Below are 26,973 nucleotides of genomic sequence, written 5' to 3'. Positions count from 1 at the left end.
AGTTGTGCAAGAATCATTGACTCATAGAATGGTTGGAAAGGACCTTAAGAGCATCCAGTTCCAACCCCCCTGCCATGGGCAGGGACACTTCACACTAAACCATCTCACCCAAGGCTCTGTCCAACCTGGCCTTGAACACTGCCAGGGATGGAGCATTCACAACCTCCCTGGGCAACCCATTCCAGTGCCTCAGCACCCTCACAGTAACGAACTTCTTTCTTATATCCAATATAAACTACCCTGTTTTAGTTTTAAGCCGTTACCCTTTGTCCTGTCACTGCAGTCCCTAATGAAGAGTCCCTCCCCAGCATCCCTATAGGCCCCCTTCAGATACTGGAAGGCTGCTATGAGGTCTCCATGACACCTTCTCCTCTCCAGGCTGAACAGTCTTTCTTCTCTAGCTTGTTCCCAGCTTGGACCTGATCAGTCACTGGGGTCAGCTGCTGGAAGCTCAGAGTCTTCAGGAGCAAGAGGAACAGAACAAGGGGCTCATTTACCCCAAGCAGTGCAGGAGGATGGAGGTGGGGTGGGTTTTAACCCAAATCCAAGTCTGATTTTGAAGCAGATCCTGACAGGATCCCAGCAGGAGCAACCAGGCTGGGAAAGGTCACCCTTATCCCCCCCAGCCTGAGCCTAAGTCTGGGGGAAGCTCAGCAGGAAAGGTAATGTGTTGGCAGCTGGTAAAGAGCAGGTTAAAAGCCACCGCGCTCTTCCACTTGTAGGGCAAAGTGAGTCGCCTCCAGTGCAGGTTGGTGCTTCTCTCCAGTGTTGTGATTAATTGCTCTGGTCATCATTCAGTGAAGGAGTTGCAGTGCGGCGCGGTGAACTCAAGTGACCTAGAAATAATTCCCTAACACAACCTGACGCTCTGGCTTATATTCCCAGAGAGATTTATTGTTTTACTCAGAGAAGATCTTCATCAAAGCACTCCTCAGTCATTCCAGGGTAGCTGATGCCCCTCCTGCAGCACCAAATAGCTTTACGTACACAAGTAATAGTTACCAACTTCCTATTTCAATAACTGAGTGTGCTGGGACAGGCGTTTTGCTGGTGGAGCTCCAGAGATGCCCAGAGGTGCATCCTGGCAGCAGGAATCTTAGCTGTTTCTCAGGACTGAGCCCTGGGGCAGAGCCATGCCTCACCGTGCTGTGGGACCGGCTGGTTCCAAGCCATTGCCTCAACTGGGGTTACTGGGGTCACCTACCAGCTGTAGTTAATGTTAACTGGCTGCGTGTGTGGGGAGAGCAATGGGTGCTCATCTGCAGGGAGGGCCGGGCTGTTAAAGTGTGTTTGCATATGGTATTGCCAGGGACGTCCGGAACACCATTTAGTAGATGAAAACTAGCCTCTTTCTTATGCTTTTCTTTATGTTAAACTCGTTTAGATGTTCCCAGGTTGCTTTAGAATAATGAGCAGAAATTGCACTGACTGAAGGTACTGAGACAGTGATTTGTTCCCATCATCTTCACTCCCCTCCCATCACTAAGTGGGCGTCCAGGTTGGTAAAGTGTAGAAGAGAGTCCAGACAAAAATGTGACATGTACATTCTGGCTATTTTTGTACCCACTGTTACTTTAAAGTGTTTATAAACACTTTTCAGCCATTTATATCCCAAGACATGTAAAGCAGCCATTCCAACATGACTAAAGCACCGCTGCTGGCAAAACGCATCAGGTTTTGCCCTCATGATAATGCCTGAGCCATCCTGTCCTGCTCTTCTAGGCGGCGTTGGGCACGTTTAGCACCATCGTGTACTTATGACTCACAGGATTACTTCAGCCTGTTTGATGTTCAGAAATAATAGCGGAATGTTTGCCATTGATTTTAATGTGAGACCATTTGCAAACCTGGGGAAAACAATAATCAGGTCTTCGGTTGCAAAATACTGTTAAGGTGCCCCTGACAACTCATGAACTTTAAAGTAGGGTATCTTGAATGAGTGCACAACTGTGCCTCTTCATGTGCACAGGGGTCAGCTTGAGCTGTTGACTGAATGCCACGTGTTTGCTCTGAAGGATATTGCAAGGCACCGACGCAGCTCTGTAGCCCTAAAAATCAATTGGATTTCTGTGCTAACAGAGGGGAATAATTGCTCATTGCCCAGCACTGTCAGCAGGAAAAAAAGAGTGGCAGAATTATTGACTGGCCTCAACTTGTAGAGGCAGGGCTGACAAGTGGCGGTACTCACATCAGCTTCGTAAGAAGACTGAGCTGTGTGTCAGGACTAATATCATGTCTCACTTTACCCCATTTAATTCCCCTTCATGCTCTGACCCTTTTCTTTTGTTTAACTTCATAGGAAGAAGAGAGGAACTATGGAAGCTTTAGCCTGGAAAAACATGAAAGAAAAATGGTAATATGGGTACCCCCCTCCCTCCTGCCTCGGTCTCATCAGTTTTAGTTAAACTCTTCCTAGGCAGCCTTTAGAATGTAAAACCTGGTGCCTTCCTTCTCACTCTGATGAGTAAGGGTTGAAACTGGTTAATTCATGGTAGTGTGCCACCCACCCACACTGAGGTAAGAGCAGCAGCTACAGTGGGCTGGCAGCTGCTGCAGCTCATGCTTACTTGGAGTTGATCAGTTTGGATTCCTGGGAAATGAGGCTTCTGTAGCATTGCTTTCCTCCCCACGGCTGCCCGCGTGCGTTTGTTTGCAGGCAGCTACACAGTGGATTGGAGACTCCTCTTCGTTGGGAATCTGGCCGGAATTGGAAAGGACCCAGATGTGAATGTCCAAATGTTTCAGAGCAACCCATTGCTGCTGCTCCCCGCTGCGCTCAACGGCAGCTGCCAGATGAGGTTGTGGCCAAGGAGGGGTGTTGGCAGGCAGGAGAGGCTACTCCATGCTTACTTCCAGCCTGTGGTAAGCATGAGCCCGTCTGCACTGGAATGCATAGGCATGCCTCTGGGGTTCACCCAGCATCCCGGGAACCAGCCACAGTGGGAGTCGTTCTAATAGTTAATTGTAATGCCTCCGTGGCCTGAGCAGAGCGAACCAGAAATAATAACCAGGATTAAAACAAACAAAAAACCCCAAAAGCAACACAGGGTTATTTTAGAATAAAAGCACATGTAGCTGAACTAATACTGCTGAGGAGCAAGGACGTGGCTTTCTCCCAGGGCATCCTGCAGCCCTGCAGGGCAGAAGTGACCTTATTTGCATTTTCCTTGTTGAATCGCTGCTGGGATTTCTGCAGCACAGCAAGGGAAAATTCCTCCAGGAGCACACGGAAATATCACAGCACTAACGCAATATCCTTCAACAGGGGCCCTTCTCCTCAGCCGAGCCGGACCCGTTGTGCTGCACCGACTGCCCGGCACCAGCACCCAACTGGGGCTGCCTCGTGCTGCTGCAGTGCTCATGGAATCCAACACAGCTTTGGGTTGGAAGGGCCCTTAAAGCTCATCCAGCTCCAACCCCTGCCATGGGCAGGGACCCCTTCCACTAGAGCAGCTTGCTCCAAGCCCCTGTGTCCAACCTGGCCTTGAACACTGCCAGGGATGGGGCAGCCACAGCTTCTCTGGGCACCCTGTGCCAGCGCCTCAGCACCCTCACAGGGAAGAGCTTCTGCCTAAGAGCTCATCTCAGTCTCCCCTCTGGCAGGTTAAAGCCATTCCCTTGGCCTGTCCCTACAGGCCCTTGTCCAAAGCCCCTCATCAAGAGCCCCTCTTCAGGTTTCTTCTTGTCCCCTTTAGACACTGGGCTCTCTTCCGCTGTCTTCCAGTATAGTGTGAAAGCAGCAGGACGTGAATACAAACCACAATGTCCATGAACTAAACATTAAAGATGGTTTAAATGGTCCTCTATATTTCAACAGCATCAAAGTTGCTTCTTCCTCCATTTCCAGGACAGTCTGGGATCCCTACATGCTGCTGCCCTTCCTCCCCAGCCTATTGGATAAGCAGCAGCAGGATCTGACCTCTCCTGTACACTGGAGTGCTCTGTTCTAAGGTCAGCATTTTGAAGTCTATGATTTTAGACTCTTCTATCAGGAGCATTTTCAGTTCTAATCAAGTTCCCTGGATGGCATCAGTTCTTCCCCAGCATGATGTCCTGCTCCAGTTCTGTCGTTAGATAACAAAAATCAGAGCACAGGAGCACCCGGCTCCTCAGCGGCACTGCGCAGCGCAGATGTAAGGCTGACTGCTGTGCGACTTGCTTGACATCTTCTCACGCTGTAGTGGCAGCTGATACAGAGAGCAATGACTTTTATAAGTGTGTAATCTGTCCGTTTACTATCAGGCCTCTGTTTCACGAGTCCACCGGCTGCAGCTCCTCAGTAGCAGCTTCAAAACCAGTGGCTTTGGATGCTGCCGTCCCACAAAGGAGCCCCAGAAACCTATCCCAAGAGCATTCCAAATCCGGGTTGTTCCCTAGGGCTGCTCGAGGCCCTGCTCTGCATTTCCCTGCAGGAGTGCTCACGCAGCAGGATGCCAGGTAGAGCTGTAACTGCAGCCTCTGCAGCTGCTGTGCAAGGAATGCAGGTACTAACTACAGAAATAGTAAGGATTCATGTATGCATATGTCTAAATGTATAGAGTTATATAAATAGAAGTGTTCTTATATAAATACATGAAACAGAGAATGCCACACGTTGGTTTTAGCCAATGAAACACTGCAAAATTCAGCATTTAATGTATAATATAACCTTTATTCTTTGTCCTCTAAACTCTTGGAAACTTACATAACAATCGTGCTTTAATTATGACACCGTTTATAGACATTTAAAATGCATCTTAATTTATAAATATTTTACATTTGGTCCATAGAACAGGTTGCAATTTACTAAATAATACTGTACTCTTTTAAACAGGCTCTGTATATATTTTTTGAATATGTATATATTACATATATATTTTTATATAGAGATAGATTTGCTTGGTGTTCAGATATTTCCTTATTGCAAAAAGCTTACATGATCATACAATAATCTTTTCTTTCAGGGCAAGTACTACAAAAAAGATACAGCTATTCACAGTTTACACACAGTAGTTCTACAACACTAGTTTGTGCTATATGATACGTTTGTACAGCTTTTTGCTAAAGAGCAGGTCTGTCAAACATCGGTCATAATTGTTTACAATCAAACATTAAATACTGCATTTGTCTTAGAACAACATGGGACTTGGTTACATTAAACAAGAAAGAGGAAGTTGGAGTTTTTATCCTTAGTCTAATGAAAGTCACAATTAGGATGTGTATGGATCATCTGGGATGTTGGTGTGGGATGGACAGGTTTCCTCTAAATCCCAATGACTTACAGGACTTTTGCATTTCAGCTATAGCTGTTTAGGATGTAGCTTAGGTCTCATCGTATTTTACAGTTGACCTATGTATGAAAGGGTTTAGAATCTACCAAACATACTCGGAGATTTTATGATGCCTTTTGAAATGCATGTGTATTATATATATATAGTATTTCTACAATGATGTGCTTGACATTCTGAGAATAATACCTTATTGCAAGAATATGGTTGTCACCTTCAGACAAAAACAACGAAAAACCCAACATTCACAGTTAACATGTTTTTCACGTAGTAGTTCTACATAAATTGTGCTATCTAACATTGTACGTTGCACAAAAATCTGCTGAAAAGCATGTTTCATTGCACAGTTCTGTCACAGTCATTTACAATCAAACACCAACTACTGCAGTTTCCAGGATCCGTTGTGTCTGTCATGTAGCTGCCAAACGAGAAACACCACACGGGGCTGGCTGTGGCGTTTAACACACAGGGATTCACTGGGAGCACCCCTCGGCCCTTCTCCCTGTGTGGCAAATGCCGACCGAGCCCACGCTGCAGACTCTTGTAGCATGGAACCAACTTCCCTCACACCTTCATCACCACAAATAATAGGTAAATAAAAATAGAACTGTTTTCAAAGTGCTATCGAGCCATATTTCATAATTTGCTTATTAGAAACTGTTAAAGTCCTCGAACAGATTCAAAAGACCAGTTGTGGAGCGAGCCCTAAGTTAGAGCTGCAAGGACGAGCTTCACTCTTGAGGCCATTGGTTTGGTTTCTGTTTTGGTGGCAATGCGATAATAGTAGAATCGTAACAGCATGATAGAAACTCAAGTACTCTGAGCTCGAGTTGCAAGTACTTGGTATTTCTTTTACTCCTGGGAATCTTTAAGAGCTCTTGGATATTATTTCTTATATTGCTAAAAAAGACATATTTTTGCCTCTAGCATCTGCGGCTTGTGTCACATTGATTCACAAAGACATGCTCTTTTTCATCAGAAACAGTGTATGGATTTTAAAAGACATTTATAATCTTATTCAAAAGGTGTCCTGAAAGAACAAGTGCAGGTAGCACTTAGAGCAGTGTTGTGCTGGGCGGCCAAACAGCCACGGGACTCAACTGCACTAGGAAAGTGCTTAAAGGAATGTGTATAGAGGAATGTGTCTGCTGTTAACTGAAGGAAGACTCTTCCCCTTCAAATGGCCTTGACTGGAACCAAGTTTAAGGGCAGACTTTCACTGGAAATCACTTGTTTACAAAATACTTCATTCTTTTGTACGAAACAACTCCAAACTGAATTTTTACTCCTGTAAAGTCAGAAATAACAGTCTTGGGATTGAGTGGTAAGAAATAGTGATAAACTACTAAAAATCAGCAGCACGAAACTTCAAATAGTCCTGCTAAAAGGTAGATTAAAAAGGTCTTGGCACATCAATTTACAAATTCCAAGATATGCAACTATTATTGTGAAAGGATAAAAACATTAACAGTCTATGGGTTGCCAGAGAACACAGAACACTCGACGTGTGAGCTCGCGCAGTGGTGGATCATGCCCATGGCTATTCCCTTGTGGTGGAGATGACCTTTTGTCTTTTTTTTTCCTTTTTTTTTCTTTTTTTTTTTTTTTTTGCCACTAGAGGTAGGTAATTATATTCTCGGACATGAATTTGTGGTCATATTCAACCATATTTTTTGTTTTTCTGGAGTTGTCTTGGTGCTTCGATGATAGAGACGTTTAGATGTAGGCTTCTTTGTTTGCAGAGTTGCCCTGCTGGGCCTGGTCTGGCCCATTTTCAGGGTGAGTGATGTCTTCACTTGGCTGAATCATCACTTGGATGCGCTGAAAGAACAATAAATGTGAGGCAGGCAAAAATCCAAGGGGTTTGGGTGGCCGATTTTTAAAGGCAACCCGAACCACTTCTGCCCAGGAATTAGAACTAATTTCAGGTTAGATATAAGGAAGAAGTTCATTACTGTGAGGGTGGTGAGATGCTAGAACAGGCTGCCCAGAGAAGTGGTAAATGCTCCATCCCTGGCGGTGTTCAAGGCCAGGTTGGACAGAGCCTTGGGTGACATGGTTTAGTGTGAGGTGTCCCTGCCCATGGCAGGGGTTTGGAACTGGATGATCTTAAGGTCCTTTCCAACCCAAACCATTCTGTGATTCTGTGATTCTATGAAAATGAAACACCTGTCTCTCCCAAGGGACCAAAAATGCAGTGAGCCACAGGTACTAGAGCCAGTGTTAGCTATGTTCTGGACATGACAGTGAGTTTGGAGACCACCTGCAAAGCAGTCTATGCCCCTGGCATTCCCAGCTGAGCATGCCTGGGGAACAGAATCAAGGAGAGGCCATGTGGGGCAGAGGAGGGACCGCAGCAAGCCGCAGGCACAGCACAGAGGCTGCAGCAGGGACTCAAAGCCGGATTGCAGACGTGATGGTGACTGCCCCAGGGAGCAGAGGGGACTGGAGAATGTTGGCAGCAGGTTCTGGGAGTTACTGCCTCCAAGGATACAAGTGAAGTAGACTTGCAGTTCAGATTGCTGTACTTCGGTTCCGTCTTTCCTAGTCCTTTTGTGTTCTCCACTCAGGAAGAGTACCTGCCCAGCTTACACTTGTATCTAGAGCCCAGTTTTAATCATCATGTTGTAGGTTCCTTCTATTATCTAATGATCATTTGTCAATGCTTCACAAGTGAGACCTTAACCCACAGCAAGACTGAGATGAGGAATTTTTACTGTGGTCTTGCACAACTCTACCCCAGAAGCTGCTGTATATTAGAGCAACAATTCTCTGTTTGCAGGTAAACGTTTCCATCGAACTAAAGGAAAGCTGCTCAAAGTGCAGGGGCTAGGGACAAGCAGGGGAAAGAAAAAGACACCGAGTCTTTTAAAATCTGCTGAAGACAAATATTTGGCTCAAGGTCTGAGCATTGCTCGTCAGTTCTGCTTAGGATCACCTGCCCCCTTGCAAAGAGGGCTCTGTCAGCTGACTTTAGAATGTTCCAGAGACTGTGACAGATTCATTCTGACAATCTTTGGTTCCCCCAACCACAGAAGACAGGGATGCGTGTTTCAACCCTTGTGCTGGAAAAGGGCCCCTTACAGAGAGATTATTGGCTGAGAGGGAAAACTGAGGATGCACCCAGCTTAAAGAAAACCAAGCGGTTACTGGGCAGTGTGCGGGGTCAATAACTTCGTGACCAGCTCCCATTCCTTGAGCAGCATTTCTCCAAGGACTCTAAAACAGATTTAAGCATCTCTTACGTGGGAAGTATCATCTCCTTTTAACAGATGGGATAAGGAACCTGGGAGAGGCTTAAAGCACAGTGCCATGGGAAGAAGGTCTCTAATGCTCTTCAGAAGAAACTGTTCACAGAAATCCCTCAAATAAAGACTAAAGGGAAGGTCAGATAGTCATAAAATACGCTCCCGAGATTTTACATGTACTTCCTCTGAGTTGCAGCAGAGCAAGGCAGGGAGTGTAATTTAAACCAGGTGTAACTTGCAACACATTGCAGAGGGATGCTAAATAGGATCACTGTGAGCAGACTCATGGAACTGTGAGTTATGTGGGTTTAGTCCAGTTTTCAGCTTGATTCCAGTTCCTTAGAGCATCACCTGCCTTGACACATGACAACGTGGCTTGTATTAGTAAGGACAAATTTACGTACTTGGTAAAATGCTGCTTTGGTTTCTGAGTGTAAGGAGATGGGTTGTAAAGCATCTGGAACTCTCAAATCCCAGAGGTAAGGACACTTGATGCTACGAGTTGTGCTTAACAACAGATGGTACAGACACTGCCTTGCCTTTGGTCTGTTTGGTCCTTGGTTTTATGTTTTTCAGCTCAATGTAAATTAACTGGGTTAAGCAAATGAGGCCACAGCAAACAGACAGTAGAAAAGACCTGCCCAGCAACCTCTGATCAGTGTGCACAGGTCTCACAGGTGAAATCATGCAGTCAGGAAAAAGAGAGACTTACCTGTTTTAAGGAGCCTTTCAGGGTTAGAAACATGTATGCCATATAGCCAGGGATCAGCACCATGGAAGACAAAGCCATGAACCAGCCAACCCCTTGGCCCCATTTTGGGAAAACGTAACTTCCCATTGTGAGTGGAGTCATTTGGACAGCACTGAAGAGGAAGACTCCCTGCAAAATACAGTGGAAAAGAAGATTTGCATGAGATTTCCAGAGTGTTCTGTTCAAGAGTTTGTCTGGATTGACTTTTCCATCGAGGCAAGGATCCTCTGATCCCTGGTGATGGTCGCTGGGCATTGCCTTGTAGATGGGGCCTGCAGGTCACTCTTCCAAGTGGAGGTTGCAGAAAATAGGCAAACGTCAGTCCTCTGCACTGACCACTTCCCTGCTCAGTTAACCTTGGGTCTGGGAATGTGTACACGGAATGGAACTGTTTGTCCATTTCAAATAACTTTCTTATTGGAATAATGGTATCAGTACAGCTCTACTGTACTGGCCAGCAATGCACTCCTGGAGGCTCTTTCAAGCCTGGCTCTGCATTAACATCTCTAATATCAACACCTAGAAGGGCTTGGCCCAGAGGCTTTGATAATGCTCAGATCCTCTGAACAAACTCATGCTGGAAAACAAGGGCAGTCAGAATGGAACCTGCGGTTCAGTAAGTGGTTGCAGGTTTGTCTGTGTAACAGATCCTAGCCTGTGAAACTCAAAAACCACTGTGAATTGTTCAGCAACAAGGAGACAGTTTCCCAAGAAGCTTCTTAACAGAATTAATCTTCATGTTTTAAGTTAACAACTCTATTTTCACATACATAACCTGCATCTCAGATTATCCAGGTACGCTGGTAGGGGGAATCCACTGGTACTAGTAGAGTCTTCAGATCACCTGCACAAAATCAGAGGGAAGGGGGCTATTGGGAAAGATGGGGTCCCGGGGAATAACACTGCACACCCATGTACACTGCACCACTGAGCAGCACCCGTGGGTTGTGTTTGTGTTGGTTTCACCTGCAAACACGGTATTTGTAACTGTAAGTTCCCAAGCAAGGCTCCTGTCCTGGCCCGTTCTGTCAGGGAAACCTGCTGAGCTGAACCAGAGAAAGAGGAGATCCCAGGTTCAGGCACTGTGCAGAACCCATTCCCATAGAGGAGAATGCAGAGAGGCAGATTTTACTGGCATATCACTACTGTGGACAACAAATTCTGCTGAAGACTTTAAAAGGCAGAAGAGATGTGGTAAGTTTTTACACACAGTGTTGGTCATCTGCCTACTGTTCTGCCCAGCCACCTTTGATAAAATAAAATAAAAAATCATCTAAAATCAACAGAACGCAGGGTTTTGCCTTCCTGAATGCTAGTTTTCAGAAACATGAAAGCTGCCTTCACCTGGGTAGAGATGAATCAAGGAGCCCTCTGTATAAACTCATTTCTGTGCCGCTCTTCAGTGATCTTTGTTTGCTTTTCTATGGCTATTACATGGGGCTACCAGAGAAATGTCAGTGTGTCATGGGCAATAGTGTCTACTTGATTACAGGTTTTCAGTATGGCATTAAAATTATATGTAGTAAACTGATTATTTCAAAATGTACTGTACGGGCTTCACTGGACAAAGGCTGGAGCCGGGAAGAGCCTGTACTGTGGTTTCCAGTGCACAAAATCCTTGCAAGGTTTGCCAGAAAACCCGGTAGCAACGTTGTTTGAGCTGAATCCCATGAGAGAAGAACATCAGTGCATAACCCCAGTCTGTTACCACAATGGTGCCTGTGGAGGAATCCAGTTTACAAAGTGTGGGCATTTTTGTACAGATGGAAAATTCAGACTTCAGAGAGATTGCTAAATTTTGTCTAAGAATACAAGAAATGGGCCATGTTTGTTTCTTACATTCTTCTATCTCTACCAATCAAACTCTTGACTCGTTACCATTTCCAGGGGACTAATACAAGCCTTGCAATTGCACAGGCTTCTTGCCTTAAGGCACAGGTTTCCTTTAGTGACACTGGGTTTTGCCTATTGCCTTCAGTGGAATTGCTCAAATCCTTCAAAAGGGAATGAGGTCAGAGCTAATCTGAACCTGTGGGGATGGAAATGACCGCACTGTAGTACTCAGGCCACCTTATTCACATCCTTTGAATCATATAATAAAAGTTGTTTCCTTACTGCCACAATGATAGGAGTGAAAAATGACCAGCAGAGTTTCCACCAGATGCAGGGTCTGTATCCCACCATCTCTTGAATGTTGTCATAAAATCTGTTAACACCTAAATAGAGAGATAAGAAACAGTAAAGAAACATGTCAGGTAACTGGGGCAGTTGACGTCTCAGTGGTTTTGAGAGACCCTCTCATAAATGATGAGGTGTATCTGGAAGCTCTGTACAGACCCCAACCTTATTTTTCACCAGTCTGAATGGGAAAGAAAAGTGCAGCTCAAAAGCACTGAGAATCATTTACTCTCATTCCAGCACACTGTAATCAGTGACCAGGAAACTTCTTCCCATGAGGAAGTCTGTACGTCTGAAGGTCAGATGTAGCAAACACACTTGTTTCTTTTCAACTCTAAGTCTTCTTAGAACAAGAGATTTAGAATGATATTGTACCAATTCAGCTAAAAATAAACCAAACCCATCCTTGTGTTAAGCAGCTTTCCCCTGTGTGGCTGTACACACACCAGAGCTGTGTATGAAATCGGAGTGGCCCTTCTGCTGCTGCTGTTACCTACCAGCACTCCAGCATCTTCTAAAAATAAATAATGGGTTTATTTTTAGCTTTGATTTCTTCATTATTTAGCTGGTGTATTTTTCCATTCGTATTTGCTGGATTCACATGTGGTATCTCTGAGCTAAAAAATGCTGTTCTAGCCTCTTAAGCAGAAGGACTTCACTTATCTAGCTCTGAATCAGTTTTGTTGTATAAACTGAAGTGCCTTAGTAATCATGGAGTGGGTCCTTGGATGAGCTAACACAGAACTAAGGTCAAATGCACAAATACTCTGGCAAGAATGTGATACATTATTCATCACTCTTTTCACCCAGAGCTTGCCAGTCCAGACTTCTGGATATTTTAGGGCAATTATGAAGACACAAGTGATGAAGGAGCTTGGTTCTCACTACAAGGTCCTAGAGTGACTGAGTCATTTCTGGTAGCTGAACATTACAGAGCTCAAAAGACCCAAGTCACTATGTCAAGAACAGCAGTAGCTAACACCTCAGGATGTCCAGGCTTTCCAGGGAAGGGGGACAGGAAAAAAAGAGAGAGATGTCACCTCTTTAGTATTCCTGGAAAACTTAGTATCTGATGACTTCTAGGCTTATACATGGGGTGTTTTAAAGAGGCAGAAGGACCTTCCACAAGGCAACTTTGAGTGGAATTACATGCATATGAAACAAGGGCACCCTCAGTTCCCCCCTCAGCGTGGCAACACACACACAGGAACAAATCAATAGATGAATTATCCTTATGAGGTGCAAAAATTATGGGAAAAAGTAAAAACATTGTTTACCATAGCACCAGGATATTGAGATGCACTCAAAGAATACAAGGAACAAGAGACTCATTCCACTGGCAGAGTAGTAGTCAAAAAGCTTAAACACGTAGATTCCACCCTAAAGCATAAGAAGGAAGTGTTAAAATAAGTAGCAAGAGCTCCAGTTTCAAGACAGATTAAAATGCAAGCTACAGACTACCAGTGGCAAATAGGTTAGGGACATATTAGTGTATATGAAAGTGAACATGTTGAAAGCTTGTGACACTTGAGTTCAATACTGACAAACATTAGAGTACTGCTAGGATTCAGTTAACTGCTTTAATTTCACTTTACTCATTTTTGTTCAATAATTCAATTATTTCTCTCAAAATAGTTTGCAGTCCAGTAGATGGGAGGCAGCATTGGAGAATATCCCTGGCAACCCTTTCGTGCGCTGGAAGGCACACTGGAGAGATGTGTATTTTCTTGGCACCTGAACCATGAAGTAGGACAAACTGCAACCATGGACTTCGGGCGTTTCACACTTCAAAGTTACTGCCTGAAGACTTTAGATAGTGTTGATGATTGATAGATCTCTGCCACTTTAACTATTTACATGATTCCTGGTTGGAGCAGGGGATGGGAGAAATAAAACGGATGCTGTCCATTGGAGGTAAGATAACCTTCTACTACAGAACATACCTGAGTGATGTTGGACAGCCCTATCAGATAGGAAACAATGCACACAAGAGCAATGAAGATTTCTCTCCGATTCCGCAGTAACTTTGGGAACTCATCCACCAAAGCTGTTATGAATCCTTCCACAGTGCAGAACTGCAAGAAAAGTCACAAATAAAATACAATGCAATGCACTGCAGCAGCAGGGTTACATTTAGGGGAGGAGCTTCCATCACTGGCATCAGGCTGCAGCCATGAAATGATAAATGAAAATTCACTGCAGTGGGAGCGGTGATTTTGAGTATCTTTGTTTCTGTCTACAGAGATCTCCAGTTAGATTTCCAGACAGAAAAATACTCAGAATTCCTAACTGTGAACTACAGCACGATCTTTATGAACATAAAGTGCTTGTTGTTGGGGTAGAAGACGATAGACCTACAGTTGGAGATTTGACCCCTAGGTCCTTTGCAGACTTGCTCTTCTCCTTCCTGTGATTTACTCACATACATGAAAGGCAATAGACAGGAACAGTGTAATCAGATTAGTGAGTGAAGCCTGAAGACACAAGATTGATCCTCATATGTAATAAATCAGATATTTTTGTATTCCCCAGAGAGGATTTTTGCTGAGGACGGGCACCTGCACACACAGAGCGTGGCCACGCTGCAGGTCTTTTCTGCATGTATCTATTCAAAATGAATGTTACCATTATGATGGCTGAAATGATGAAAACCAGATGTAGGTGAAGTTCTATTCATTTCCAGCAGTGCAATCAGAACTTAACCAATAGTTACAGTTGCTGTAAATGACAGTGTATGAAATGTTTCACTGACAGACAGAAATGAAGCAAGCATGACAGCCTGGAGATAGAGATTCTCTTTAATAGTATCAGACTTGCTCAGCTGTTAGTTGCCTAGAGACAAGGTCTTTCAAGAATATTTTTGACCCAATTAATTTCACAGTAGTTTCCCCCCCAGCTCAAGCAATAGGTTTGAATGTCAAGCCCAAAGCTTATTGAAAAACAAAGGAACAGAAAACAAATGTTCAGCTCCCTTTCATGGTGCAGGATGAAATGCCCTCTTGGTCTTTGTGTATTTCGGTTCACAGGCTGAAGTCAGTGTGGATTTATAGAAAATTATGGATTTTCTCTACTGAAAGCTAAGGAATTCCAGCCAGGCCCCTGTTCCTTCCTGTGCTGTGAGGGTTGTGCCAACAACTGTGAGGTGCTGTGGTTTGATAGCGGTAGCTCTAGATGACTTGAACACTTCTGCCTGTGATGGGTCATACACAGATCACCAAACCCTGCAGCAGCAGAAGGGACTTCCCTGACAGAGCCCTCCAAGAACACTGTGCAAGATAAGACAGAGTGCTTTCCTGGTGCTCACAATACAGCTGCTCTCTGGGTTGAAAGTATTGCTGATTAACGAAGGTTTTGTTGGACATAGTCCATTTGAGTGTGTAAAGTGCTTTTTCTTGCGCTGTGTGATGTTTTTGTTCATTTTGCAGTGTTTCTTTTTTATATGATTGCATGACTGAATTATTTCTTTGTTCCAGTTAATCTAAACAGTGACTCTGAACAATGGCTTATCTGGATTTGCAAAACATCTAGGTTGTGCCCTCCCACTCATCTTCAGTTGTCAGATACCATCTAGAACTCAGGTAAGGCCTGGGCCAAGGAACTCTTGATCCTTACCCCAGAAAGTGATTTCAGAGCACACTAAGATGCACAATGTCCTCAGTAATGAGCCTAATGCCCCCTGAATTTGCTCCTGATGTTCGTACGCTTAAAATGAAACGTGTGCTGCATCCTTTTGCTCCATGTGGTAAGTTCTGAAGTCGCCTTTGTGGCATCTAAATCTTGTCAAGCTTCTCCCAGTGTCTCCTACACTGATGAACATTGCAAAGGTATTCTTAATACTGTGACTGAACAGGGAAGAGTTCAAAGAAGAAATCTGTTGCACATTTTGTATAGGCTTCCAACAGTTCATGAAAGAGCAGAAGTGTCTCAGTATCAGGCTTTCACTATGCCAGGCTCCTGGAACCACTTAGTCTCTCCTCTCCTTAATACCTCCTATCATTTATGTGATGATTCCTGAAACCATCGTGCACCACTTAGAGCTGGCAGTGCAGAATGCAGACAGGCACCAACCTTGTACCATGCAGCTGCAGAAAATGTGTCTCTGTTAACAGTTATTACACCAGTTTTACCTGACTGTCAATCCCGAGCATGAGCAACATGGAGAAGAACAGTATTGCCCACAGAGGAGAAATGGGTAACTGCGTCACTGCTTCTGGATAAGCCAGAAATGCCAGTCCAGGGCCTGGGGGAGAAACAGGAGAGGAGATGTCAGTGTGACTGACCAGCAGTGTGATGATGTGCTCTGTCAATGTTTTGGCGTATTTGAATGACTCAGCCATGAATGCATCATCTGATCAAGGATTTCAGCTTCATCAGTGTTCACTGACCAAGAAGTCAGTGCATGCATCTTGCTTTTAAAATGAACCATCCAAAACAAACAAAAAACCCAAACCCACCAACCAAAAGACTTGATGCGTTCAGAAACTGCTTCTGAGAGACAACTTTTGTATAGCAAAGGCAAGGAATGTTATCCTGTAGGAATACATCTTCAGGTACTGATCAGCCTTCTGCCTCAAGCAGTAACTGAGAGCTGTAAACTACTGCTTGGCACCAAGTAGCTCAGAAGAGAAACAAAGATAGCTCAGAAATGGAGAAGACTACCAGCATTTATAGCATTCCCATTTGCTGTTCCATTAATTACCTTAAAATACACATTTGAATCAACTACCCAGCTGTGACCAGGCAAACCTTGTCATTTGTGTTTTTACTAGGCGCTGTTGGGGGCGTGGTGTTGGAAGAACAGAAATCCTTATTGAGAAAGAAGGAGCTGTTTTTGCTGTCACAGCATAGCTGGAAGCCATCTGATTTCAGGTTAAGAGGGAAACCTGTAGCAAACTTATCACAGAAGGAGAATCAGCATGCCTCACCGAAGGGGCATCCCATTCCTTTCATTAGAGGCTGGTTTGCCTGTGAGTACTGGTTGGACATACAGAGCTCTCAGACCAGTGAAGGGTTGGCCTTACACACCTCAACTGTCAAAGCAAATGCAATGCAGATTTTGAAGCACTCGCACCTATGATTGGAATGCCTTCCAGTGGCAGTGGTGAGAGCAAAATCAACATGAGATAAATGTGTTCTTAACCTGACTCTGTTACACATTCCACCAAAATGCAGCTGCAGCTTTTAATAATACTGTTGTCTTACAAAGCTGTGTAAAAGATCACAATGCAACTTCTCGTGGTGCAAAAATGAAGCATCAGTTTCTGAGCTTACACGGAGAAATAGAAGCCTTAATGAAAAGTTTCAGGTTTCCAAACATCCTTTGCAATTCATGGCCACAGGAGGTTATGTGCATCTCTGTTACCTCTGGTACCTTCCAAAGTATTTAGGAGCTTCATAGGATATAAAAATATTGTTGTGTTTGCAGGTGTAGTCGTTATAGTTCTATCTGTGTCAGATATCCAGGAGGCTTATTTCACACACCACTAACTTGCCAGAGCAGTTTTTGACAACAGTGTGTGCCATCCAAATTGTTTCTTCTGCTGTCTTTTATTTGTCCTTTACTGAAGATTATTTTTAGGTCTCTGATTCTCTCCTTTTCTAACAAAGGAAATACCTCACCAAGGGGAAGTGTTTGCTGGTATAGTAAGGCATGTTTTGTCCACCAGTGACTTCCAACCAAGCTTCCAGTTATCAGATCCCTCCCTGTGGCCAAAATTGCTAAGTGAGTATCTGGTACACCAGCTGGGTTAGGGCAGCCATCTGCTCTCCTCCTTTAAGCTTTTTCATCTGCAAGAAAGACAAGGAACTGCAAAGAATAGCAGAATTCCTGCATGGACATCTTACTGCCCTGAGCAAAATGACTTCACAGTAAAAGTCCCATTAAATCTGATGATAGCTGTAAGTGTGAGGAGGTGAGAAATGGATCCACCTCCAAGGGCTCAACCACAAGAAACAGTAAAAGGAATTTAAAACCCTAAATGAATTTCAAAATACAGGCTCCAAAACCCTCCTGACCATCATTCCTCCTTTCAGTTTGCTTTTAAGAATTCCAGTAGCATGAGGGTCACCCTGATGTTGAGCTGGGTACGGAAGTCACAAACAGTGCTGCCACCTCTTGTGAATGCATGCCTGTAAGTAGCAGTCATTAGTGTTCATTGTGCAGCCCGGATGAGTTTCTGGCTGAAACACCCTCCACACCAAAGCTTTGAGAGCAGGAGGCAGGCAGGCAGAGCTCTGCTCAGTGTGAAGTGACTGCTGGTGGTGCCTGGAAACGATGCTCTCTCTTACTGCAGTCAGGGTGACTGAACCGACAGGGAGCTGAGGAGTGTTTCTAGGGAGGGGTTTTGAACCATCACATGAAGCAGTTGGATACAACAGACAAACCAAAACCAACTGATGCCACCAAACAACTTGTAGAAGAATACATTGGATACCTGATGCTGCAACATCTGCAATAGGCCTCTTTGTGACATTAGCCATGAATCCAACAATGGAGAAGATGACAAAGCCAGCAAACATGCTTGTGCATGAGTTTATGCAGCACACTATGATGGAGTCCCTGCAACAAAGGTAAGGTGCTTTAAGCAGCAGGTAAAGCAGTGCTACCATTCATCAGTATATTCCTGTGAAAAGATTTCATGCTTTTAGGATTTCTGTTTGGGTTCCATTTCATACTGTCTCTCCCTTTAGTGCAACAGTGGTTATACATCCCATTCCTAGTTAGAGGTAATATTTAATATTCAGATCTGAGCCTACACTTTATTTCAATGATACAGGTCACAGAAAGACAGGATCCAGCTCCAGCTGACACAGGAAGGTGCCATGGTAATAAGTGCAGTCATCTGCTTACCTGTAAACGTTGTTGTGGAAAGGGTTGTAGCTTCCAAGGGCAATCAGTGAGCCAAGACCCAAACCGTAGGAGAAGAAAATCTGTGTGGCAGCATCCAGCCAAACCTGATTGCAGGAAACAGTGGTGTTAAAAGTCTGTTCCTGCACCTGAGGAGCAGGTCAGATGTCTGCAAGGGGGACAGGGAGCAGTGAAACTTCTGTAACCACAGGTGCAATATTTACCTCAGAGTCTGAAAGCTTACTGAAGTTAGGAGTTATGTAGAATAAAATGCCTTCCTTTGCTCCAGGCAGTGTTACACCACGGAAGAACAAGATAAGCAGCATAACATAGGGATAAGTAGCAGAGAAATATACCACCTGATGGGAAGAAACAAAGGCATTGTAAGTGTGGAAGGAAGAATGATCTGTGCTCGTCCACACTTCAGGAAATATTTGCTCCCTAAAAGTATCATAGCAGCAACTGAGGCTGACTTCTCAAATGAAGCATTTCTCAGTGGGAAGGCTTGGTGTGGAAAGGGGAGTGCCTACTGCAGCGTTCCCTAACACCATGGCTATAAAGCAAGTGGCTGTTGCTGACTTCCCTGAAGGTGGAACAGAGGGGACAAAGGGATTTTTGCATAAGGGGCTCTTGCTTTTCATGCTTTGGAGTCAGCAAGGGGAGCTCCCAAAAGCCACCAGTACCCTGCTTGTAGAACAACGTCCGTTAATGTATTTCTCCACCTCTCAGGCAGCTGCTTTTGTGTTTTTCACATGCACTCCTCATCTGTGTTATGACAAACAGGGTCCTACTCTCTTCCCTTTTCCAAAGCCCTACAAAAAAGACACTCCGAGGTCAGACTCCACTGAAACATGGCTGCAGCTTGTCATTTCCTTGCCACTTTGGGGAGAGGGAAGAGCATGTGCCAACGGCAGATGTTGTTGCCCTTTCATTCCTAGGGAAGGATTTGTCAGCAACATAATTTCCTTTAATTCATTAGTAGAATCTATTTTGCACTCAGAAGCCAGCCAAACTCCAAGAAGCACAGCATGCAAGTACGCCTGTGGCAAGGACCATCTACAGCTCTCCATCAGCATAAGAAAAGGAAGGGAGTAGCTCTTATATGCAATGCAGCTTCAGCACTTATGTATCTGAGTCCAGCAAGAGCTGTGCAGTAAATGCATGCTTCTCACTAAAGCCAAAATACTCCACTGCTATCCAGACTAGCTGGAATATCCATCCCGGGAACAAGGAGGCATATGTTCAAGCAATTCTATACCTGGCACAGCCCGGCAGTCTGTAAGTGAGCAAGATCTAAGACTGTGGCCAGACCTAGCTACAGAGGAGCCAGCTTTCCAAAACCATGGTGCTGTATCAGTTCAAAACAGAAATTAAACACTTCAAAGTTGTTCCAGCAAAACTGTCCCAGTGCCTCTTACCTCAAGAATATTCAGACTATGAGTAAAATGGGCATTCTTAATTGAAAGGCATTTACAGTAGTTCTTAAGCTTACCTTTCCAGTCCAGCCTACCCCCTTCCAGATACAAAAATACACTAGAATCCAGGCAATTGCTAGAGTAATTGCTAGTGGCCATCGGATTTGTCCTGGCTTTTCCAATCCATCCGTCATTTGGTGCATGTTGCGTCTAGAACAAGCCAACAGAATGGTGTATTTGACAACTAATTCAAAAGATAGACAGCACGCTCGTCCTCACATGTGTGCGGGAATGATAGAGGGAAAAACTGTCAGCTTACTCCCAGAACTCCACCACGGCACTTGTCATATTGGTGGTATTTGCTAAGGTGTAGTTGGAGAAGCAGCGGTCAGTGTTCCAGGGGTTCTCACAGTGTTTCCAAGGAAGAGTCTGTTCAAGAAAGGGAGAGAGAAAAGCCTGAAGATTCAAACACTTCTTAAGTAAGCATTACCTCAGGTTTCTCTTTCCTAGAAATGAGAGTTTGAGTGGGGAGCTAACACACTTTGAGGTCTGCAGTGCACTGATCTCCCTGGGGGGCATGTCTGTCACTGAAGTTACTGAACATGGTATCAGCTGGGTGAATCAGATGTGGAAATTTCTCTTCCTCTCTTTAATATATCAGCCCACATGTTCGATACACCTCTGAGCACATGGGAGTACATTGAGTGCATGGCAAGAAACAAGGGCAACAGAAAGGACCTCCTGGAGGTCCTGTTACCTCTTCTTGCACTAGAAGTGATAAAGGGTGATAGCTCTTGATCAGAGATTTCCATTTCCCTGCTAGGCTAGGTGACAATCAGAAAAATGTAAGCTTATTTTCTACATGTGTCCATTACAATATCTTTCAGCAGCTCTGAGAAGTAGAACCTGCTTCCACATGATAGCCATTAGAATGAATCTCATTTCATTTAGATACAACATAGGTATTCTTCTGATGGCTAATCTTGGAAACTCCTCTCACAGAAGATGTTGTATCAGGGTACTGCATATTTTAAATACAAGGATAAGAGGCTTTAAGGGAATTAGAAGTCAATATTCATCTGACATGAGCCAGCACACCCCTGCCAGACTAGGCCTGACCTTTCATATGGATAACAAATCTGATGCTGAACAAAAAAGAAATGGCTGTGTCACTCCCAGGCAGTAATTAATGCAAATCTGGTCAAGAGACAATTCTTTAAAGCCAGGAGCACGCAAGCATGCACAAAACTGGTAGAAAAGACAACAATTGAACAATAATGCATTAATTATTGAGGTTTAACCAAGAATGCTTCCTCAGATGGCCAAACCCCCAAATCATATGAGTCCAACTCAGCTGATGAATCATCCTTGAAGGGAAAAGAAAAGGCAGCTAAAAATAAGGTTAAAAAAAAGGCAAAAATAACAGCAATGAATGGAAGTTCAGAGCTAATGAAATTAGCTCTTCCACGTGGCTTTTTAAATAAAGCCCTCCACTATTAACACAGATCACAGTGATACTAATTCCTAAAGAGCTGACATTTGTATGGCTGCTATTGAAGACAAAACTAAACCAGTTATGCACTAGAATATCTCTCAGGGGAATGACTGGCCTGTAGCCTCAAAGGCAAAGGGGTACTAGCACCATTGTCAGTGCTGCCAGCACAGGGAGTTGCAGCCTGGCAGGAAAGCAGAGAAGCAAGCAGGCCTGCTTGTCATTGCAGGGCAGAAATGAAACTAAAAGGGAAACTAAAAGAAAGATCTGTGGCTCTGAAGACCAAGACGAGAAATTTCAAATAAATGGGTAAGAAAGAGAAGCCTGTGGCTCCAAAACAACCTTTTATTACATTTCTCCACTGACCTTCTTGGAAAATAATGTTTTTCTCATAATTTTCTATTTATTTTAGCAAAAAAATGCCTTATCCTACTGGTTTCTATGGGTGTTGTATTAATGTCACACCTTCACAGTGAGACAGACTGATCAGCTATCTATACATGACCTTGCTTTACATTCAACAAGCAATTCCAACCCCGTCCACCACACACACTTACAGTGGTGAAGGAATTATACAGGTAGTATATGGCCCACGAAATAATCACAATGTAGTAAATATTTAGCCAAAAGGAAAGGACTGCAGCAGCTAGTCCCACACCTGTAAAGAAAACAAAAAGGAACAAGAAAAGGCAGCTTTTAGTAATGTCTGTCCAAGGGTCAACCGAAGAGCTGCAGTTCAGAAGGACAAATACAACACATGGGGCAGATACTATTTATCACATTCTGTAGAGGCTGAGTTAAAACTGTGGAAGTAAAAAGTGCCTGTAAAACCTCAGCAACAGCAGCAGCTGTGACTGTTCACTGCAACACACTGGACACTAAGATTAAACTTATGGATGACTGAACCACCACCCAAGTTAACAACCTTATCCCCTCAAAGAGCAGTGCCCAGAAACTTCTGGCAGATGCAGGCAAACTGAGTGTGTGTGATAAGACCAGCAGCCATTTACTACACTGATCAAGGGGCTTGATGCTTACTCTAATGCTATTATGCCATCTCAGACTAAAGAAACATCAGGGTTCCACAATGAGAATGCCTGGTCTTCTACTCCATGTGGAGACTTCAGGGGCATTGTAAATATTCAAGCTGGTGACAGGTGCCACATGACACTTTGCAGGAGGAAGTGCTCAAATCAATCAGCATAATGCAAAGCAAAGGCTATACTTTGCATTGTGCCACCTGCCAACAGCAGTCACTCGAGCAGTTATCTACAGAAACCCTTTTATTTCTCTGGGTTTTCCCAATAATAAGTTTTCTAGAACAAAATCCACCCTAAACAGACTTAGCTCATGCTATGCTAACTACCAGTCACAGAATGTGGAGTCATTTGTAACTCAGTGTGTAACTTGCTCCTCCACTGGTCCAGGAGTCAGCTCAGGAACTCTTCGGTGTCAAAGGATTTGGGATTAGAGGGTGAAAAGCAGAGTCTGGGAGGTTTGCAAGACTGTGCAGAACCTAGATTAAAACCTTGAAGTTCCAGCAATGAGAAACCTTAGTCTAGCTAAAATTCTAAGTATAAAGTCTTAAGCAATTCAGCATGAAATTGCCATCTTTGAAGTGTCTGCCTTTTGAATTTCAATAAAGAATAGGAGATACAAACCTTGGTGACCTCAAACAAAGCCAGTGTTTACCCAATTGCTGTGAACAGAGTTCTCTACCTGCTCAGACAATGATTACTAGATTTAAATGCTACTTTGAACAGTCTTTATATGCTTCTAACAAAAAAATACAGGAATACAAGTTTTTGAAGGTCAAAAATAAGTTTGTTGAGTTTCTAGCACCTAATTTTTGCTATTTGTAATGGGGAATGAACAATACCCTAACACGGTTCCAAACGGTCAGTTACACCTCAGAAAATTAGGGTTTTCTGTAGGAAATTATGGTGTAAGTAGAGCTGCGACAGGCTAAAGTAACATCCTTGCCCTGTCGCTTTGTGCAACTTCTGCAACTTGAAAACAGGAAGTTACCCAGATCCCACTGTACCTTTGAACATGGGAGCAAGCTTCCACACTCCAAGGCCTCCTATGGATGTATACTGACCAAGGGAACACTCCAAAAGAAACAGTGGCACTCCAGCAAAAATTAAAGTAAGGAAATAGGGAATCAGGAATGCACCTAAAAAGAAACAAAGAAAAGGTCTGTTCCAGTGGAGAAAAACACAACTGTTTCCACTGTTTCTATCCCTATCATATGTGAAAAGAAACCCACTTTTTCTTTACTCTTAAGTGTAACTTTCCAAGAGTTAGTGGAAAGCATGTGTACATTTCTGAACCAGTATCCCAAAAGGTGAAAATAAGGGGAAAAATGCATCTCCTATCATGTAAATATTTTCTGTTTAAGTAAGAAGTTAAAATCCCAAAGGCTGAGTATTTTGTTGCCTTCATCTATCTCAGGAGCATGCAGATAGCATAAAGGCTTTAAGAAGAACTGGCTGCTTTCCAGCTGGAGTTAGCTTTTCATAGTGAGCTCAGAGTCAGTATGACAAGCCGTATGCAATCCTCTCAAGAACTTAATCCAAAAGAGAGGGCTCTGAAGGGTTAGAGGGCAATGTGCTTTAGTTCTGCTTTAATCCTTTATGGTCTTTGAAGAGCACCTGCCAACTACAATTTAGAGTACACTCTAGAGCAGACCTCAAAGCAGAGCATCACACTCCAAAATGGCTCCAACCTTCCCGGGCAAGTGTAAAACAAAGAAACCCAACCCAAACCCCACCTATAGAGCTGAAAAAGCTATTAAACCCAAATTCTGTTTTGCTGGTAAATCTTACGGTGAATTCTAATGCACAAATATATCAGAGGTTGTAAGAACAAATCAGCAAACATACCTCCACCATTCTTGCCACAAAGGTATGGAAACCGCCACACGTTCCCTAAGCCAATGGCATAACCTACACAGGACATAAGAAAGTCAAATTTTCCTTTCCAAGTGTCTCGGTCTGGAAGATCCGTCTTCTTCTTCTGCACTTTTACTACCAAGGTTTTAGGCTTGTCATTGGTGATGGAAGCATCGACTTCCGTGGAGATCTGTCCATCTGCCACTTTGGTCCCGTTTGTCGCCATGTCTCTGGGTTTGGCTGGCGAGGCTCTGGCAGCAGCCGGGCGAGAGACTTCGGCCCCAGTCCACGTGGACAGCAGCTTTGCGGCTGGCAGTCACCCCAGAGGGCAGGGACAGCACGGTGCCCTCGAGCCCCACAGCGGTCTGGATGGCTTGAGAGCTACTCTGCAGTCCTGCACCCGCTGCCGGCCCCACCTGGAAAACACAAGCCACAGAATTCAGAACCCTTCAGCAGGACCTGAGCCAATTTAAAAACTGACAGTGACCGGGGACCTCGCTGCCCACAGAGCTCTGCATTGCTGGGGCATCATCAAAGAGCTTGGCTCTGCCCTTTGAATTTTTCTTACTGGTTCCATAGGAAAGCAGAGTAGAACTAACACAGCCGCCCAAAACAATCTCCAACCCACAGTTATTCACTGGTGCCCAGGGAAGCTGTGGCTGCCCCATCCCTGGCAGTGTTCAAGGCCAGGTTGAATGGGGCTTGGAGCAAGCTGCTCTAGTGGAAGGTGGCCCTGCCTATGGCAGGGGGTTGGAACTGAATGAACTTTAACCTCCCTACTAACCCAAACCATTCTGGGAAGCTGTGTCTTTTCCCTGACAGATCTCTTATGTGTCTACAGAAAAAAATAATTCTAAAATGCATCTCTCTACATAGAGCCCAGATTTTTTATATATATAAATATATGTAAGTGTGAGATAAGTCAGTATAGAGGTTTCTATCTAATAGCCCAGTATACAGTTTAAATATAACAGCCCAGAACTTGGGCAATGTAACTATTCCATTTAATCATTCTGCATTTAGAAACATAAAAGTGAATTCCCGTGATTGTAAAGTTCCTTTATTGACAAGAAGTTGTGGCTACCAAGAAATAGCACTTGCTACCTCTTACAGTGAATTTAAAATGTTACAAACAGCGTGCATTTATCTAAAACACCTCACTCTAGAGACTTCTAAAGGAATTAATAAAGCAGATCAAGCAACAGGATTTAATCCTGGGTGATGATGTTAAGTTTTACGAGGTTATAATTATATATTAAATATAAGACAAATATTTCATTAAGCTTATATTATAACACTGTAAGATGACAGGCTGCAAAGTTCCCTCCTCATTTCTGTATCCTACTGTGGGTTGCATTCTTGCACCTTTTAAAAACCATTGTTGGTACTATATAAATATTCAAAATCTAAAGAAAGGAAGGAAAATTCCAGGAAGCAAATATGCATTATGAAAAATAACCTGGGATAGACCTCATAGCTGCCTTCCAGTATCTGAAGGGGGCCTATAGGGATGCTGGGGAGGGACTCTTCATTAAGGACTGTAGTGACAGGACAAGGGGTAACGGGTTAAAACTTAAACAGGGGAAGTTTAGATTGGATATAAGGAAGAAGTTCTTTACTGTAAGGGTGGTGAGGCACTGGAATGTGTTGCCCAGGGAGGTTGTGAATGCTCCATCCCTGGCAGTGTTCAAGGGTTGGGCAGAGCCTTGGGTGCCATGGTTTAGTGTGAGGTGTCCCTGCCCATGGCAGGGGTTTGGAACTGGATGATCTTAAGGTCCTTTCCAACCCAAACTGTTCTATGATTCTATGGTTCTATGTTTCAGTCAACTCTGAAGTGCATGTGACTCCTGCAAACTCCCACAGTTCTGCTTCAGCTGGAGCCCCACAACGAGCTGGTGTCTATTGCATGTCTACTGTATGCCCATTCATGATCCATTTATTGTCTAGTTCCACTTCATAACTCCTTTTACCACAAGCCAGTCGCCAGAGACTACAACAAATGAAGTGCCTGCCACCTTACAGCAATGGGGCAACGCTGGCCATGAGGTTATGTAAAGGACAATTTCAGTTACAGATTTGTGTAAAGGGACATTGAGGTTATAAACCAGTCCCTTCTAGTTGTAAATTATGATAAAAGAAACAAAAAGCCGGCACCCATAACCACGTAAAGACTCCGTTATAAACAGTGCTTTTCTTTAACTTCTCATTTCAGATCGCTTCATGACTAGAATGCTCATTATAAGGCCACATCCAGCATGAAAAGTTTTCAGTTGGAAGCTGAACAAGAGCCAGCAGTAGGTATGCTGGGGTGAGGAGAGGAACAAGGATCATGCCTGTAACCTTCCTCTCTGTTCCACTTCCAGGACTCAGAGAAGGGGACTCCCTCTATGTACTTTCACATCCTCACAAGTCCTTCTGTTCCAGGTACCTCCCCTTTTAAAGCCGTGCACTGAGTTTTCCATATTTCGATGCAAACCTGTCCAATTTGTTTTTGCCCATAAACCTCATTTCTGTCTGCAATCAGAAGCTGGAGCAGCTCGGGTAAGGCATTTCCCTATGGCTGAGGAGGTACTGGTGACCGTGCTAGCAAAACAGGGCTCCTGTTTGAGGCTGGGCTGAGACCCCGTGGAAACGCTGCCCTCCCATGGAGACGTTTGTGAGCGGCTGGTGCAGAGCTGGCAGGGAGCGCTGAGGGATGTGCAGCTGGCCAGCACCACCTCCTGATGAAGAGACAGAACTGAAATGGCTCCTTTGGCCAACACCGGCCGTGTGCGGAAAGAATCATCCCTGTTCTAGGACTTTTACAAACAGGTCCTGTACTAGGTTAGTTTGTTGTTGTTGCAGTTTACATTTGGGCTGTGCTTTAGCATCAGCAGGAGCT

The 26,973-nt window shown here is 44.1% G+C and overlaps 1 protein-coding gene and 1 long non-coding RNA gene across 2 annotated transcripts in view; one reads left to right on the top strand and one right to left on the bottom strand.

Moving 5' to 3' along the window:
• Nucleotides 1-1,991: 1,991 nt before the first annotated feature.
• Nucleotides 1,992-14,882, top strand: LOC133279335 (uncharacterized). Its single transcript, XR_009746846.1, has 3 exons — nt 1,992-2,862; nt 3,818-3,951; nt 14,471-14,882. It is a non-coding gene; the product is annotated as an uncharacterized LOC133279335 (long non-coding RNA).
• Nucleotides 4,631-26,973, bottom strand: part of SLC6A1 (solute carrier family 6 member 1) — a 60,632-nt gene continuing 38,289 nt past the window's right edge. Inside the window, exons 2-15 of the mRNA XM_061472924.1 lie at nt 24,084-24,508; nt 23,243-23,374; nt 21,756-21,856; nt 20,026-20,135; nt 19,784-19,916; nt 18,516-18,650; nt 18,295-18,398; nt 17,879-18,003; nt 15,572-15,684; nt 13,388-13,519; nt 12,722-12,824; nt 11,382-11,482; nt 9,228-9,395; nt 4,631-7,088 (exon numbers count right to left, since the gene is read on the bottom strand). Of these exons, the coding sequence (XP_061328908.1) occupies nt 6,984-7,088; nt 9,228-9,395; nt 11,382-11,482; nt 12,722-12,824; nt 13,388-13,519; nt 15,572-15,684; nt 17,879-18,003; nt 18,295-18,398; nt 18,516-18,650; nt 19,784-19,916; nt 20,026-20,135; nt 21,756-21,856; nt 23,243-23,374; nt 24,084-24,318 (1,797 nt within the window). The 5' untranslated portion in view covers nt 24,319-24,508 and the 3' untranslated portion in view covers nt 4,631-6,983. The remainder of the gene's footprint in view (nt 7,089-9,227; nt 9,396-11,381; nt 11,483-12,721; nt 12,825-13,387; nt 13,520-15,571; nt 15,685-17,878; nt 18,004-18,294; nt 18,399-18,515; nt 18,651-19,783; nt 19,917-20,025; nt 20,136-21,755; nt 21,857-23,242; nt 23,375-24,083; nt 24,509-26,973) is intronic.

The sequence above is a fragment of the Pezoporus flaviventris genome, unplaced genomic scaffold, assembly GCF_033815535.1.
Source record: "Pezoporus flaviventris isolate CSIRO_AGI_PZ_B2104156 unplaced genomic scaffold, CSIRO_AGI_Pfla_v1 ptg000073l, whole genome shotgun sequence".
NCBI lineage: Eukaryota > Metazoa > Chordata > Aves > Psittaciformes > Psittacidae > Pezoporus > Pezoporus flaviventris.
The sequence above is the reverse complement of the archived record's forward strand: the minus strand, read 5'-3'. Positions and strand labels throughout refer to the sequence as shown.